This window comes from Vitis vinifera, chromosome 16 (genome assembly GCF_030704535.1).
Source record: "Vitis vinifera cultivar Pinot Noir 40024 chromosome 16, ASM3070453v1".
NCBI lineage: Eukaryota > Viridiplantae > Streptophyta > Magnoliopsida > Vitales > Vitaceae > Vitis > Vitis vinifera.
In genome coordinates, this window is record NC_081820.1 from 1,313,326 (window position 1) to 1,331,418 (window position 18,093).

General features: G+C 32.5%; 2 protein-coding genes across 5 annotated transcripts; one reads left to right on the forward strand and one right to left on the reverse strand.

Moving 5' to 3' along the window:
• The first annotated feature begins 3,386 nt into the window (after window positions 1-3,386).
• LOC100853468 (inositol-tetrakisphosphate 1-kinase 1) lies at window positions 3,387-10,960 on the forward strand. 4 transcript variants are annotated; one of them, XM_059733665.1, is made up of 3 exons: window positions 3,451-5,385; window positions 9,794-9,913; window positions 10,538-10,960. In XM_059733665.1, the coding sequence occupies exon 1, from the start codon at window positions 4,053-4,055 to the stop codon at window positions 5,064-5,066; it is 1,014 nt and encodes a 337-aa protein (XP_059589648.1). In that variant the 5' UTR covers window positions 3,451-4,052; the 3' UTR covers window positions 5,067-5,385; window positions 9,794-9,913; window positions 10,538-10,960. The 4 variants fall into 4 exon arrangements, with proteins under 4 accessions (XP_019081825.1, XP_059589648.1, XP_059589649.1 ...); XM_059733666.1 differs by having other exon boundaries at window positions 3,451-5,294; XM_019226280.2 differs by lacking the exon at window positions 10,538-10,960 and having other exon boundaries at window positions 3,387-5,385; window positions 9,794-10,080.
• Window positions 10,961-15,777: 4,817 nt separating this feature from the next.
• On the reverse strand, window positions 15,778-17,553 carry LOC100251104 (transcription factor MYB93). Its single transcript, XM_003633958.4, has 4 exons — window positions 17,425-17,553; window positions 17,012-17,279; window positions 16,146-16,877; window positions 15,778-16,047 (listed from the first exon to the last, which is right to left on the reverse strand). The coding sequence occupies exons 2-4, from the start codon at window positions 17,266-17,268 to the stop codon at window positions 16,011-16,013; spliced, it is 1,026 nt and encodes a 341-aa protein (XP_003634006.1). The 5' UTR covers window positions 17,269-17,279; window positions 17,425-17,553; the 3' UTR covers window positions 15,778-16,010.
• Window positions 17,554-18,093: the final 540 nt, after the last annotated feature.

Genomic DNA, 18,093 nt, shown 5'->3' on the forward strand with positions numbered 1-18,093 from the left:
AATATTAATGTAGTTCATGGATCAAATATTTCCATTTCAAATAGGAGATATCGTTTTTTTTTCTCTCTCTCTCATCAAATATCAGAGTTTCAAAAATACCAATATATTTAAATTTCAACCAACCATTTTCATGTCAAATTCAAACACTTTCACATAATATTCAATCAAATCCATTCAATTTTTCATTACTCTGGTTATCAAATATCAAATGCCTAGTTAGGTGGGACTTTTCAAATGGGTGGCTAGTCTCAAATTGTTCCCGGTGGACGGAACCAAACACTACTAGTATAACCTCTAACCAAACCCCTAGAGGCTGGGGTCCAAATCAATTACATTCCCACCATGAAATGTAAAGGTCAACTATTATATCCCGTTGACATGGCCGAATAGTCAACTATTATATCCCATTGACAAGGGTCAAATAAACCAGAATGATGTTTTTGTTCAAGTATTCAAATTTACACAACATAATATCTCTATATTTTGTATCATAAATAAAACAAAATATTCCAACATAATATTTAGTGCAAAACAGTTTGATCCATGCATGGTAACAAAATATCATTTTCTTTTCCACAATTCAAAATAACATATAAAATAATTTAAATTTATAAATATTGCATTAACTTCCCTTACCTCAAAATATGCAAAGACCTTGAAGGAAAAATAACCTTAAAAAGTCTACTCCTCACCTAACACAATAAAAAGACAATTATTACTATTTACCTCAAAATATAAATCTAATAATCCTAAAATTTCTAAATGTTAAGATTAATATTTCTAATTAACTAAGTAATAATTTAATTACTCTATTCCTTATTTAATTATAATTTTTTTTTAATTTAAGTCAAAGAACACCTCATAACTTAACTATTTACTATTTATTTTACTAATTAAATTTTATTCTATTTATTAGCTTAATTTTACCAACTAATCTTGTACTTCACTTTATTTACATAAACATGTATATATAAATATTATTATTATTGCACTTCCTAATTCTCTGAATTGCTACCTCATTTCTTAATAAAAAAAAAATCTGGTTTATTATTACTTAACAATTACTAGCAAGAACCCATATCTCATCAAAAGTTCCAACACCTAGTTCCATATTATACTAGTCTTCATACTCAGCATTACAACCCATTCCTAACAACTGTACCTTACTTTTTTTTTTCTTTTCTTTTCTTTTCTACCCATTACTACTTTATTAATATAATATAAAAAAAATCGGTTAAATGGATATAAAAAAAAATCGTCTCATTGAACTTCCATAAATTTAAATTTAGAATTCAAAGTTTAAACCGGAGATTGGTTGGTTAGCAAGCCTAAAAACAAACACGAGCCTTATTTCTATCCTAAACTGAGCTAAGCTACTACAAAGGCTTCTGGACTCAAAATTGTTGTTCCTTTTAGAGAAAGTGGTTATTTATAAATAACAAATTTCTTCAAGATTGCTCGTTCGCCCTCTTTTGTTGAAGTCAACCTCCATTCCCATTGAGTGTGTTGCTTCCATTTCCTGCAACTTTCATGTGGCATGTATATCATCTTAGCCCTTCTTGAGATAGTTTGCATAGGACTGCAAAACATGACTTCCATGGATGCGGAAGCCTCTTTGGATCTACCCTAGTTTACAGATGGTGTTTTTTAGACTATTGGGTACGTGATTGATTGATTAAAAAGGACGTGATTTAGACTAAATGTATTTATTTCATATCAATAATCATTAAGCCTTGACCTTTATAGTTAAAATGACCATAATGCCCCTTAACCTCGTGGAAGTTGGTTTGATTCTGACACAGTGTTTTATTAATTAGCCTCCATGCTAATAAGGCTACAATTTGGATGGCTTGAGCGGATTAGAAGGATGCCTCGTGCCAAACTCGTCATCAATATGTCCAATCCACATCAAATCCAATGTGAGGTTAGATTGGGAATTCCTAACTCACGTCTAGCTCATGTGCAATTTGGGTTCCTATGCGTTACCATAGATTCTCATGGTAACTAGTACAAAATAGTTATTTTAGAACGTATAAAATATAGATGGTATACAAAAGTTGTCATAAAATGAATTATGGGTTATTACTATAGTATAAATAACTATTCATAAACTCAAATTTCAACTATCAAATATACTTTAACATTCAAAGAAAAATGATAACCTCGTTAATTTAATATAAATAAAAACTAAGAAATATTAAGAGTTATTATCTATCATTTTTATGTTGGAGTTTGAGTATTAGCGGGTTGCCCATACTTTTTTATTTATGTCAACGCTAATGTTTTCGAGTTAGTATTTTTTCTAACCCAAACTCAATCTTAACATGTCTAAACTTTATCCACACCAACCCGAGCATCAGGTTGGGCAAAGATTGGACTTGTTCAAGCTACAAGCCTACATGCTTATATGAGAAAATACTTTAAAATTCGATTAAGTCCTAAGAAATAATTTTAAACTTTAATTCAACAATCAAATTCATAAAACATTTCATTAAAGGATGCAATATCTCAAGAATAATCTTAATTTAAGGTTATGATTTCCAAATTAAACCCACAAATTTTTAATAGATCTAGTAAAGTTCATAAATAAATGGAGAAGCTCTAACTCATTATTTAAAAAAATGATATTAGAATCAAATCATTAGAACTATAATTTAGATTAATTAAGTATTGGTTTATATACACTTTTTATTTTCTATTTTTTAAAAACAAAAATAGTAATAATTTTTACACAAAATATAATAACTTTTATATGAAAAATATAATTTTACCTTAAGTTTTTAGAAATTATTTTTAAAATCTTCGAATTTGAGGTAATAAAATTATTTTTAATATCTTAATTTGTAAAAACAATCAAAATTTTAGAAATTGTTATTTTTTAATTTTAGTTTCAAAGATTTTTCACATTTTATATGAAAAATTGCTATCATTTTCAATTATTTAGAATAGTAAACAAGAAATGCATCGACACATTAGTATATAAGATTTGGGCTTTAAAAAGTGAATTTGATAACATGAAGTAAACCGAAGAGGGTTATGGTCAATTTCGAGAGAGTATTGAGAAAAAAAAGTGTTAAGAAAATTAATTTTTTTAATATTGAGTGCAATAATATAGCACTTAAGTCAAAAGACGAGTCAATCAAATGATAGCTCTTATAAGAAGCTTATAGGTATGGTATCGATCGTATAAAAAGTTTGATTTACTCTCCTTAAAATACCAATTAACTTCACAATTTATAACAAGTAAACATAGGATATAGATGAATCAATTAACAATTGATATTGCCTTTTTTAAATAGATAAACGTTTGTTTTTATGATTCCATGTGGTGCAAAGCTTAAAGATTAAATTATAATTTATAGCTAATTTTCATGGACCCAAATGGCGGAAAAGGGATTCCCATTTTCCAACGCCGAAAAGGAATCCAGTTCCTACGGGGAAAGACAGCTGTGTGAAGAATTCGGATGTGGGAATCGGATTCCGGAAGCACGCGTGGATCAAACCCCACCACCACTCGTCCGGGACCGCCACGTGTCCACCCGTTATTAACCCAACACTGCTTCTTCACTACTGCACACTGAACTCTCTCTCTCAACGAAACCCTAATTTTCTGTGTCTGGATTTTTTCCCACGTACCAAACACTTTCTCTTTCGTGATTTTGTCCCTCTCCAAGTCCTCTCTGGAATTGCATGGTTTTGATTCTGGGATTGCATTTTTTTTTTTTGAATTTTAACTCGATTTTCTTATTTCTTTAGGAAAGGTGTCAGAATCAGCTGGAAGATTATTCACTTTCTAGAATCTCAAGGTTTTTGAGCCTTTTTACAGATTATGGAATGGATTTTGACCCGACTTTCTCGTTTTCTGAACACGGATGGGAGAATCATCTGGAAGATCCATCACTCGCTTGAATCCTAAGTTTTTTGATTTTTTTTTTTTTGAAATTTTGGTTTGAATTTTTTGCTTTTTTCTATGAATCTACGCTTTTGAATTTTTTTTTGGGGGAAATTTTTGTTGTGAAATTTCGCTCAATTTTTTCATTTTCCAGTCAAAGATGGCAGAACAACCTCGGAGATTTACAGTAGGGTACGCTCTCGCGCCAAAGAAAGTGAGCAGTTTCATCCAGCCTTCATTGGTGGACCATGCGAAGCAGCGCGGTATTGATCTCGTTCGAATCGATCTGGACAAGCCATTGATCGAACAAGGACCGTTCGATTGCATCATTCACAAAATGAATGACGAGGATTGGAAGAATCAGTTGGAGGAGTTCTCGACGAAGAACCCTAATGTCGTCATAATCGACCCGCCGGATGCAATTGAGCAGCTTCACAGCCGGATTTCGATGCTGGAGGTAGTAAAGGAGTTGAAAATTCCGGAGGGAACGGAGAGTTTTGGGATTCCGAAGCAAATTGTGATTTATGATCCGGAATCGTTATTGGACTCCAAGGTGTTGGATGGGCTGAGTTTTCCGGTGATTGCTAAGCCGTTGGTGGCAGATGGGAGTGCGAAATCTCATAAAATGTCGCTGGCGTTCAACGGAGAGGGGTTGAAGAAGCTGACCACTCCTATTGTGTTGCAGGAGTTTGTGAACCATGGCGGGGTTATCTTCAAGGTGTATGTAGTTGGGGACCATGTGACCTGTGTGAAGCGCAGGTCGTTGCCCGATGTTTCGGTGGAGAAGTTGGGGACATCCGAGGGTTTGTTGACATTCTCTCAGATATCAAACTTGACTGCAACTCAAGAACCTGGTGAAAATGATTGTGAAGACATAATGAATCACGTGGAAGAAGCTGAGATGCCACCATTAAATTTTGTTAATGAAATTGCAATAGGACTGAGGAAGGCAATGGGACTTAATCTTTTTAACTTTGATGTGATCAGAGATGCTAAGTTAGGAAACAGGTACCTTGTTATTGATATCAATTACTTTCCGGGCTATGCGAAAATGCCATCTTATGAGACTGTGTTGACTGATTTTTTCTGGGATATTGTGCACCGTAAGAGTTTGGGCATGAAAGACTTTGAGCAGAGTGGTTCTGATTGTAGAAAAAGTGATAAAGAAGCCTGATATTATGACTGGGAGGACAATGCAGTTTAAGTTTGAGTTACATGGCAGGCCATGTATACATTTCTTGGGGTAGGTTGTATTGGTTCCTTGAATTGGAATAATGAGTTTCTTCACAGAAGCACTTGAATGGCATGGAATAATCTGGAGTGTTCCCAAGTGAGGTGCGATGAAAGGAAATGAATTTCTCAACTCTCTCAAGTTTGTGGTGCCCCATCCAAAAATTGATTGGTGGGTAGCACTGCTTTTTTGCCTTTCAGTGACTTTGTTTGGCATATGATGCTGATTGATTTTGTATATTCCGCCATTTTGCTAAATATAGGTACTTTACAAAAACTTGAAGTTTTGGGTAGATCAAAGATGTTATCATACTTACAAATGGGTTGTTGTTGGAGGAAATATTATCACATTTAATGCATGGGTTTTTTGCCTTGTTCCATTGTATTTTTATCTTTTCTGTTTTGATTACATTGTATTACTTATTTGAATCTATCATATAGGTTTTTACAGGGTTAGCACTAATGCTCGCCTTTTCTTGTGTGCTTGCCAATGATGTTATACATTGTGTTTTTTGGGAGCTGGAATATGAGCTTACTTTGCTATTGCTGAAGTACATTAAATTGATTGCTGAAATTTTAGCATCCATTTGTGTGAATGATCTCCTTTTTCTTTACACTGTTGCCTTCTAAGTTTGCGGATGGTGTTTACTCTTCACTTGAATGTTATACTTCTTTAAGAGTTTATCGTCTCATGTAAGTTCAGGTTTGCATATTTTTCAATTTTGGTTTCTGTTTGGCACACATCATATAGACAAAGGATCTAGGAAGAATCTAAAGATTAAAATCCAGGCCTTTAGGAACTTCTAAGCTCACCTTTTGGGGTATTACCCATTATTGTGTAAGATTAAAATCAGGTTTGAAGTGATTCTTTTCCTTGAACTAGCATGATGTGGAGTATGTTGTAGCATTGGATAAGAACTAGATAATACATCATTCTTTCTTTTATTTTGTGCAATACAAATGTAGGATCAGTATCTGTAAGATGCCAAAGATGTTTTGTTTGTTTATAATTCATACTTATAGTTTCAGCTAATGAATCTCTAGATGTTATTAATCATTTGCACATTTAAGAGGGTTGACTAGGTTTACTTTATAGGATAACTACCATTATTACATGGAGGAAGATTCCCTCAACTTGCATTTTTATGTGCTAATTTGTGGAAGATGACAGATGGCATCCAGTTAGGAATTTTCCTATCAATTGTTTGTAGTTTGTTTGTAGCAACATCATATAACGGTGTTTGTTAGGTGATTGAAATGCATGTATGTGTTGAGATGCATAGTATCTGCTCAGATTACTTATACATTAAGAGGCTTGTATTTCAATGTTGAGATGCAAACCATTTGTCTATTGTGTTCTTTTTGATTGACTAAGCTTTTCGTTTTGTAATATGATTATGAATATGGTAAATGACATAAGATATGGAAAAATGGAAACACGACTCAAAAAAAGATATGGTAAATACGAGTTTGGAGAACAATTTCAAGATGATTGAAAAACTCAATGAGAGACCTATTAAGAAACTGTTGATGCTGGATTTCTCACACTCCACATGGACATATATGTCTCTGCTATGTTGTTCTAATCTGACATATGGGATCATCAATGATATGTTGCCATGTGTACCAAAATGGTTTGCCATTTGCACGACTCCATGTGCCTTGCATTGCTAGTTGTGTCTTGCATCATCAAATACATGCTTTGCAATGATGCTTCTTGTGTTAAGTTAGAAGTCACACTTGACACAAGTGTCTATTCCCTTAGTGGATGTCCACATTGTGGATCTTCGCTTATGACAATGCCAAGGAAGTGTGCCTATAACTCTGAATGTGGGGATACTTGTTGAATAAGGTCCTCCTATCTTCAATGCATAAAGGTGTTGGGGGTGGGTATTCCATTGTGAGGTACCACTCTTGCTTTTAGTTTGCAGGGGTAACTCCTTAGACCCTCCATGGATTCGCATCCCCTTGCATGACATTGCACACCCTGAAATCTTGGGGATGGTGTCGGCCTGGTCTTTGCTTCCAAGGTTACTGTTGACCCAACCTCCGATGAGGTGGTGGCAACTTGATCTTTTGCATTAAGGATGTCGACACACACCTCATTCCTTTTTTGGGGGGGAGGAGTGTTGGTTAATTTCTGCTTAGTTTGCACATTCCCTCTAAGACGCCACATTTAGGTCTGTAGCACCTTGATGCTGTTATGCTTGCTTGAGTTAGGAGAAGGGTTTAGGGGGTCCTATGTGGATTTGACCTACCTTGATTGTGGGTTTAATCTTCCCCTCATTGAGTTCTTATGATAGGTTGACGATCTTGGTTTGGTGGATGGAGTTAGAGACTTATCAAAGTTGGATAGGTTACATATGCATCAAATCCACTTTGCTTGAACAGAGAGAATGAGGCATGTTGTGACTAGAAGGCTCACTACCATTTAATGCCATGTGTTGTTGCAGGCATAGGGTGCTGATATACAGTGCTGATTGGTATGTGTCTATCAAAGCCTCCCTTTGGTTGGGTCTTACCAGCTAATGAGGCTTACTCTTGGGCCATTACATAAAGTTCTAAAGATTCATTTTTCCCAAAAAAAAAAAAAAAAAAAGAAACAGAAGCAAAAAGAGAGAAAACCCCAAGAAGGCTAAGATAAATTTGGGTTTGTGTTTCTTAGGGTCTTTTAAGTCCATCTTCTAAGTTCTCTGTTCCCACTTTGGGACCATTGCCACTTGTTTCCCTCTGCTTTCCTCTTAGTCTGTTTTGCTCCCCAGTCAACCTTTAACAACTCATTGTCCCATGGTTCACCTCTTATCTTGCTAAGAACCTAATATTAATTGAAACTTAATGAATAATGTCAAAATGAATAAGGGGACATTTGGATAAGATATGAAAGTATGTTTTTGGAAAAGCATTGAATCTTTATCGGAAATATAGGTAGGTTCTTCTTTAATTGTTAGCTGTTGGATTTTTTATTTTTATTTTTTAAAACTGAAATTAATTGGCTAGTGGAAACCAGAAAAGCTTGTGTGAAAAGTATGCTAATGAACCAAAACAGTCAAGTTCCTTCAGGGAGTGGAAAACATCATTCAGGTCTGATTTTGGGCTAGGTATTGGCTATCATTTGTGTTCTTCAAAATTTTCTATGTTAAGGAGGTTCACATATCTTGATTTAAGTGGAATATTTTTTTTTGGTAGACTTGATTTAAGTGGAATATCATCACACTATATACCTGTCTAGATTTCAATCCCATTTCTTTGCCTACCTCACACTTGAACCCTTTCCAGAAAGAGTTCCGGTTTTAAGCCCCAGGTATGCGGTGGAGAAATTTGGAGAGCCTCCTATGCTCAATGACTTTACTCACAGTTAGACATCCTCTTCTGTGCTTTGTTCAAATAACTAAGAAAAACTTACGATCTCCCATATCATTAGAAATTTTTGTTGATTGTTTGTTTGCTTAGGATATAGTATTTATCGACTTTAACAAATCCAGATCAGATTAATTCTTTGACCTGTGACAGCCATTCTTCCTGTCTGGTTCAATCAAGCAACCAAATTATTTTGAAAACCTGAAAAATCAGTTTAACTAAATGAACCATCTGGTTTTATCAGTTGTATAAAAATTGGTTAAGTTAATCTTAACAAACAATTACATAGTATGAAAAATAAAACTATAATTAGGCAAACAGTTTTTTTTTTGTTTTTCTTCCATATTAATATGTGCCGCCAAAGCTTGAATTAGACAACATTTTGCACCGTTGTTAACTGTTTGTAGAACAATATTGCGGCATAATGCTAACTTTGTTAATACATTTTTTTTGGCGGGTGTATATTTTTGGTGTGTTTTGAGGAAGCAGCACAGGGCATTGTGTTTCTTTTAAAGTTTTTTTTTTTTTTTCCTTTTAAAAATTCAATTTCCCAACAATCCTTTTGCTGCAGAATTCATAGAAAGGGTTATGCTGTGTTCTTATTGGGTTGGAATTGGCCCTTAGATTTTGGATGCAAGGAACTCGAAATGTTGGGTTAGCCATCTGTGACACTCTTTGTAACAGAGAGAGTTGCTGATGATGTCCATGTCCGAGTTTTAGGATTAATTTTGGAACCTTTTTGCATTCACTCTGGGGCTTTGCTAACCTGTGACACTCTTTGTAACAAGGATTACTTGGATAATGGAGCACACTTAAGTTTTAGGATTAGTATTGGAACCCTCTTTCCATGTGCTCAGGGACTCTGATTCTCTGCTTGTAAAAAGTGAGTGAATTAGGATTAACATTGGAACCCTTTTGGATTCATCCTGGGGCTCTGCTAACCTGTGATACTCTTTGTAACAAAGAGAACTGTGGGTAATGTAGCATGCTCAAGTTTTATGATAATATGCCCTGGGACTTTGATTCTCTGCTTGTGAAGAAGTGAGTGAAATGAAAGAAAAATGTTGAAAGTTTTACAAAATTGGATTGCTTTCTCAAGCTACTTTCAGCAGTCTACTTCTCATTCTTTCTAATTTCCAAAAGGAGCCAAAGTATGAGGAAAATATGATTAGAATTGATTTAGCCCCTAGTAAATTTGTGAGAAGGATGTGATTTTCTCCAAGGTGAAGTTTAGCCTGTGGGTTGTTGCTAGCTTATTCCATATTTCTGTTAAGACTAGAAGGGATAACTATATTAAGAGCTTATATTTTGCAGATGGCAGCAAAATCTCTGATCCAGTTCAACTGAAGGAAGAGCATGGGGCTAATTTTCAAGAAATTTTTGACACTAAGAGTGTACTGAGACGCGGCATAAGTCCTGAGATCATCAATTTAGGTTTGTCTTTAGTAAAAGAGACATATGTCTTGTACTTGGGGAGCATAAAGCACTGGGTTTTGATGGTTATTCTTTCTTCCCTTCTTTTGAAGAAATTGTTAAACATTACTGATCCTGATATCTTTGAAGCTATGAGAAGTTCTTTCTTCCCTCTTTGCAAAGGAAAACTTGGCTATGTTTATGCTGCTGCTGAACACTAGTGCCAAAAACTAGGAAAGCCTTCTACTTTCAATGATATAGGTTATGCAGATGCTGCAGTATACTCTACGAAATACATTGGAAAGATTTTTTTGTTTTTTTTGAGGATTTCTAAGCTTTTAACACAAGAACCTTCTAAGGAATTATCACATATTAGGTTGGACCTAACGAGATTCTTATATCTGTGATCTTTTAGCTCCTGTTATATTTCCTCATCTTTTCCATTGGATCAAGACCGGCTCAGGAGGGTTTCTATGTGGGTCAGAGGAGTTTCCCACCCGGTGACCCCATGCTACCTTGTTTGTTTTAGCAGATTGCTGATTAGTTGTCTAGGATGAGTTATTAGGTTCTAAGAGGGAATGAATTTTGCTGATGATCTACTACTCCATTCTGCTTGTTGAAGAGTCTATGGATGTCTCGTTGCAGGTTTGAAGGCCAATGGAAACAAAAGTCTCCTAGTTCTTGCAGTACTGAGAGGAAGAGATTCATTGATGCCTTTTGATCCGGAAGGCAGAAAGCTCCTTTAGAAGGTATTTATCAAGAGTGTCATTATTTTCTTCTCCCCTGCAGATTCTTATAGTTTGCTAGATAAAATTTGGACCCTACCCAAATTCTGTTCAAGTAAATTTTCATTTAGTTCATTTGATTAGTTTGAAATTCCCTTTTTCCTGTTCGATGGGTAATATCTGATTTTAGGATGGCTCTAAGACCAGGGGTGAATCCAAAATCCTTTTGCCCCCACCAAAGAAATTCCTTAGAGAAAAGGAATTTGCTTTTGTTCCAAGTCCTCTTAGTTCTTCTTTGACAATGATTATTGTCTTAATAAATGAGGTTATGGCCTTTCAAAAATGATTTTTCTAAGAATTAGACTTTTTTTTTTTAGTATCCCAACTAAAAGAAATTATTATTATAAATATGCTTTCTTGAATTTAGGAAATAAGAATACTCTTATTAAAAAATAAAAATGAAATAAAAATATTAAATATTAGTTTTTAAATAATACAATGATTTATTTAATTAAATGTTAAGTTCTATATTAAAAAAAGGAAATTATTTTAAAATTTTAGCATCTTATTTTCATTGTTACATATGTTAATGACAATTTAATAATCTAATTTACCACATTTTACTTTTAAAATCATAGTTTAGTAAATGCTTAATTGCTTTTCATCATAGTTAATACAAATAGAAATGATTTTCCTAACATTACAATAATATCAAACTAACTAGCCTCCTAAAGTTAGTTTAGGAGTAATGATTCTTGAAAGGTTAAAAACTATACCTAATGCTTAGCAAAATTTTTTAAAAATTTAGACTAAGATGGTGTTTGTTTTTTGGTTGAATAGAAAAAGTCAAAATATTTGGCATTTTTCATTCAGCTAAAAGTATTTTGTTGATATAAACCAATATAATTAAAGTAAACTTGTTATCAATAAGTTTAGTTTAATTGTGTTGGTTGATGTTAATGAGTTACTTTTAACTGAATATAAAAAATCAAATATTTTGGTTTTTTCTATTTAGTAAAAAAGCAAATACCACCTAAGATTTGCATTTAAAATAATTAATAAGAGTGTATTTGATACTAATTTTAAAAAATATTTCGAATCTTTCTAACACACCAATGATAAAAATTTTCAAGTATTAAAAAAGTTAGAAGCGTTTTTTAAAATTATTGTTAAACGAGTTTTAAGTATGATTAATAGTGGTATTATATGCCAAAAGCACAATTATTGGAGTGTTATGGCCAGAGTCCCAAAAGGTGGGATTTTAATGTTAAATTATGCTCTTAGGTACAGTACTTACAAGGTGGTGAAATTCGCGATGTCTTTATGATAAGAAATTTAACATAAAGTCCAAAACAAAATTTTATAACAATTTTTTTTTAAAAAGATTTTACATAATTTATGATAATGGATTAGCACCTATTGAACATATAATATGACCCATTAAAAATAAATGATAAAATTTAAATTATTGGATGAAGGTACAAATAATGTGATAAGGTATAAAAGAATGAGATCAAAATATAAAACAATATAATTGAGCTTAATACAAAGTAATGAGACTTAAATAGACAAGAAGTTTGATCTAATTGATCACACTCTTTGGTACATGCACATCACACAATAGTGGTGGGACCCTAATTTTTTATTATATTTGACTTACAATTGTTAATGGGACAAATGATGCATGATTTTAAATTGTTATTATCTTTGAGCATGTTTAATTTTTGGACAAAAGATTTTTTATTTATATATATTTAATAATATGACAAAAAAAGGGTAAATTTACTTTGCTTGGTGTTTGAATTATACACTTAGTCACTATGAGTGTGAAATTTCATAAAAGGGGGATGAAGTAGAAATAACACATGAGAAGCGTAGGAAACGTATATATGTGATAAAATTTTAAACTAATGGTGACTAGGTGTATAAACAAAGATGAGTGAAATTAATCCTAAAAAATGAAAAGAGAAAATATTAAAAAAATTCTTAGAAACTTTTCCTTCCTTACATTAGAAAATGGAAGCATATTATTCAATAGTTTAGTTTTTTATTGCTCAACCATTTCTCATATATAATCAAATAAGAAAAAAATTATAATCTTTTATTTTTTATTTTTTCCCTTTTTAAGGAAAAGTACCAAATAGAAGGAAAAAAAAAGTTTTATAAAAAAAAATTATTTTCTTTATATTTGGAATCAGGAAAAAAAACTAACAAAAATAGGAAGAATTTGAAATGATTTTTTTTTTCTCCATTTTTGTCAAAGATAAAGAATGATTTGAGAAAAGTGTATTCATAAACAGTCAAAGAAGTTAATCAAGGATGTCACTTATACCTCTATCTATATATATTATTTTGGAAAAATTAGAAAGAAAAGGAGAGTAGTCATAAAGCTTGATTTTTACTCATTTGAAAGGATATATATTTCATTCATTTTAAAATAATTCATTGGGGTTAAAGAGGATATTTGTATGATTGTTAGAATCACCAAGAAAGGTGTGGTAATTTACGCCTTTTGAACATCAATTAACATAATTCCATCAAACCTCAATCTTTCTCTCAAATGGTATTTGTAATAAAACTTTAGGGCCGTGGGATTAGTCGTAGTGTGTGTAAATTGGTTTGGACATCCACGGTTATAAAAAAAAAATAGAATTTGTAATAAATTCTGGTTATAAAAAAAAAAGGAATTTGTAATAAATTCTTATGAAATTATTGCGAAAGTAGTCATCATATATTTTTTGAGCTTATTCTTCGTATATGATATAGTACATTGATGACAAGAAACCTTAGGTTGGAATCTAAACAAATTTGGCAAGGTAGGTAGGCTTGTAGTTTTTCAAAGGTCAATAAAATACCTACTATATGCATACGATGTCCTTTTCTTTAGACAATAGCTAGGTTAACTTGTAAACTGGGATTTCTCTTCTACTTATACCCTTTGAATTGAAAATAAAAAAAATAAAAATGTTCCTTAATCTCATCATTGTTTTCTTGAGATAGTCAAAATCTGCTTCAAATTGTTGAAATTTATCTATAAAAATTTAGCACTTTTTTCAATCAATAACTTAAAAGTATCAAACTCTTTGATGCAATTTTTAAGGATAATATTTTTTTTGAAATATTTATTTTATCACTTTGTTGACTTTATATGCTATGGAAGTTTTTTTATATTTTTCATTTAGGGGATTTATGTATTATTTTTTATTTTTGATATGTTTTTTGTTAATATTAAGATTATATATATGTATGTATGTTCTATTTCTATTTCTTTATAGTTTCGTACATTTGAAAATGTTTTTATTAATCACTTCTCTTAATTGCATTAAGAGTGTGTTTGATAATAATTATGAGAAGTGTTTTTAGTATTTCTAACCATTGAAGAAATTTATTTTTCAAGTATTACAAATACTAGAAATACTTTTCAGAATTACTATCAAACACGCTCTAAATCTTTTTATAAATCACTTCATGGAGCATCTATGCTTGATTTTACAAAATTGATGAGATCATTTGTGAAATGTATTTTATCACGAGTTGAATAAAAAGAATTTTAGGGTTCTTTGGTACACTTTATGAAAAGTGTTGCCTTATCACCACGAGCCATATGATCAAAATAGATCTCATTTTTTCGTTCCTTGCAATGGCCTCATTTCCTCGTATTTTTGTTTTATTTATTTATAGTTTATAGTGATTCTATTTTTTTTTTTTTTTTTTTTTGTGATACTTATGTTATATTTCTTTATGTCTTGATCTTATTTGTTTGTATCTAAGAGGATCTTCAATAAAATTAACACTTAATATTTAATGATTTAAGATGATTTTAAGTTAAATTATAATTAAATTATTAAGTTGACTAACCAAAACCATTTTTAATTTCAAGTTGTAATATTACATTGATTTACTAAATATACTTAATATTTGGCAATTGTTTGACCATTAATTTCGAAAATAGTTTTTTGTTCTTCGAAACAATAAATGAGGAAAACACATTAAGTAATAAAAAACTATTTTATGTTTTCTATTCTTAAGAACAAAAAATAAGATGTTTTTAGAGAACACCTTTTAATTGTTTTATATTATTTCTACTTATTATATAAATATTGTTTAAAAAAATAATTATACAAAGATATAAAATGATTAAAAATAAAATACTAGATATAAAAATTATTTTAAAACATATTTTAAAATATTAAAATCAGGTTAAAATATTTTAAGTTTCCAAACAGACTTTTGTTTTATAAGACATTATAGAACAATTTTAAAAAATTGTTTTAAACAACTATTTTTCAAAAATATTTTCTAAAACGGTTATTAAATAGACCCATAGTTTCCTTACTCCACTCTTAGTATTTTGAAACAAATTAAGTTATTAAATTGATTTATCAAAAACTCTCACTAAGCCTCAATTTTTTTTAATGGTATTAAATTGGTCATAAAAAGACCTATAAGTCTCAATTTTTATGCTTTGTTCAATGGACCGGGTTTAACTCAAATTCAAATTTCCATGTGACACTCAATATCTAAGTTAGAATCAAATTCAAATTTTCATATGATAGTCAATATCTAAGTTAGAATTTCCAAAGAATCTAGCCTCTTTGCACCACTCGTATGATTCTAGAAACAAAATGAGAGAGAGTAGGGTTTGTAGAATAGGGACATGGCTTGCTTGAGCTCTTGCACCTATCCCTTTGTATCACAAAATAGTCTTACCTAATTAGTAACAAATAGCCTTGACTTTTACGAAAAGAGGCAGATATAACTATCTATTAGTTAAAGAATATACTCATATTTTAAGTTCACTTTTCTTATATGCCTTGTCCCTTTGTAGGAGAGAGAACCCAACCACATTGGAAATGGCATTGGGCCTTTGTCTTTTCATTGGTTTTGTGAGTGGACACCCTTGAGATGTTTGACATCTACTTGTCTCATCTCTAAGGTCAAATCTCATTAATTTCCAAACCAAGAACCCATAGGTCCTTTTCATATCAATTTCTTGTCTTAAGCTCTCCACAACTAACTTGTATTATATTCATCTACTGTTGGTCATATCTCATCTACCTTCTCTCTCAAACTACTAAGCAACACAAATATTATAAGAAGATCGATCTTTCAATTGTTTTTATGATAAATTCAATACCTGTTCGTTTATAAAACTAAGAATATTAATTAACAAGTATTATTAAGAAAATCGGAAGCGAGTTACAGAAAATTGGAGTTGATGCAGGAGATGATGAGAGGGTTTGGTATACAAAACAAATAGTGCCATAAATAATATGAATCTTGTGGGGCTTTCTTTATACAGTGGTAGCTTGTGGACAGCAGCTGTACTCAATATCTATATGTGAAACCAACCCAGAAATGAACCATTATTTTCTTTACATCAAGACCCAGGTTTATGATGAGATTGGCCATGGCGAAGATGAAGCTTGGCTGCAAAAATTAACCAGAAGAACAATCAGCATAAAATCATAATATATTCAAGTTTTAGTTCAATATAAATATATAGACATATAGATATATGTACTTACTCTATAAGGTCTCTCCAGTAAGAGTCACTTGCTTCATCATCCATGAGTTCTCCCCAGGCTTCAAAGGTTGTTGAAGTGGATGAAGGATTGGAGATGTCATGAGCCGGTTCGATCTTCTTCTCCTTTTGATTCACTGTGGATGGCTCAGGTGAGGCCGAAACCAATGCAGGAATGGCATATAAAGAGCCGAGTTCATCTCCATCATTGTTGTTCCCGGCACAAACTTTTGAGTTCTCCATGGTCTGGTACTCGAAACCGGGTTCTTGAGGAGGGACAAAGCTAGGAATACTTGAAAGAGTCTGAGCCGGGTCTGTTGGGTGGAGACCAATTAGTCCATTGAGCTGAGGATTTGAGGTAGGGTACTCGTAGGCTTGATGGTCCATAAAAGATGGTGTTCCAAAGAGGTTGCCTGCTTCCATGTTTGGGGGAAGAGCAGTGGGACTGGTGCCTAGAACTTGCAGTAGGTTATGCAGCAAGTGGAGTTTGGCTAGTTGGGTGGCATCTGACTGCAGTCTGAGGGCATTGTCCCAAGGATTATTCACGAGAGAAGTACTCAAATTGGCTGCTGCAAGCAACTGAGGTAAATTAGCGAGGATGTTAAGGTCAGTTCTCGGTCTGTGAGTGACCGGATCAATCCCCATTTGCATAAGCTTCTTCTTCAGATGGGTGTTCCAGAAGTTCTTGATTTCATTATCTGTTCTCCCGGGAAGATGAGTAGCTATGGCTGACCACCTGCAACACAACACACAACTTCTCAAAATGATACACTAATTGCAACCACCACAGTTCGTATGTAACCTCAGAAACTTTTTCCCCTATTATAATGAATGGTAAAAAATGAAGAAAATGATGATAATTCTCATTACTTGTTGCCGAGAACCGAGTGGAGGTTGATGATGGTGTTCTCTTCTTCATCAGAGAATTTTCCTCTCTTGATATCAGGCCTCAGATAGTTTGTCCACCTCAGTCTACAACTCTTCCCACACCTGTTCAGTCCGGCAAGCTTTGGGAGAGCTCTCCAGCTTCCATGCCCATGTCTCTGTATATACTCAACGAGTTTCTGGTCTTCTTCCGGCGTCCATGGCCCCTTCTTCAGGCCACTCTCCTCCGGTGATCTCGCCATTATTAATCTCCCTGCAAAGATGGAAAAAAACCCAATAAAATTTCTACGAAAAAGTGAACACTTTTTACACTTTGGAGTGGTTTCAATTATAGAAACTGGCTCATTTTGGAGATGAGATAACAAAGAAATGAACAAAGATTTACAGAAGCTTGAGACCTTAATGAAGATAGACGAAGATGATATGATTTTAGGGTTGGGAATGGGAGATGGAGGAAGGAGGAAGGGGTGGTTTTATAGTGAGTGGATGTTTGGAAACAGAGAGAAAAGAAGAAGGGTTAGTGTAAAGGAGAAGCATTTTGATTCATGAGAGATATCATTTTGATATGTTTTTGGTGTTTGGTATGGAATTCCAAAAGCATCCTTGTCATTTTGGTTATAAGTGCATCGGAGAAGAATGTATTTTCCATGGTCTTTTCCTATTGTGGGAATTTTGTTTTATTTATTTTTTATATGGAATATTGGATTTCTCAAAGATGGGTTTTTGAAATTTTTAGGAGAAAAAGCTAGGCTTGGAAATTTTTTTTTTTGTCCAAAATTCCAATATATGGATATCTCAAAATTGATTTGTTTTTTAAAATATTGGAATAGCTTTTTTTTGCTACTCCATCTATTTCATAAGGTATTTATTCTATTTGGTTTAATGACAACCATTCAATATTTGAATATTTTTTCTAGGGTGTTATTTCTAATTATAAGTTATAAATATAATTAATTTTACACTTTTTTTAAAATATGTTATTATTCTTTAATATAATAGTAAAAGAGTGTTATCGCAAGATGAAAATAATTTTTTCTCGACCACCAACTCTAAATCCGCATTGAATT

Bases quoted from the DNA above. Each gene is read 5' to 3' on its own strand.
- LOC100853468 (XM_019226280.2), top strand. From the start codon at position 4,053: ATGGCAGAACAACCTCGGAGATTTACAGTAGGGTACGCTCTCGCGCCA.
- LOC100251104 (XM_003633958.4), bottom strand. From the start codon at position 17,268: ATGGCGAGATCACCGGAGGAGAGTGGCCTGAAGAAGGGGCCATGGACG. The intron at 16,878-17,011 runs GTAATGAGAATT...GTTGTGTTGCAG, and splicing joins CACTCGGTTCTCGGCAACAA to GTGGTCAGCCATAGCTACTC. The intron at 16,048-16,145 runs GTAAGTACATAT...TAATTTTTGCAG, and splicing joins TACTGGAGAGACCTTATAGA to CCAAGCTTCATCTTCGCCAT.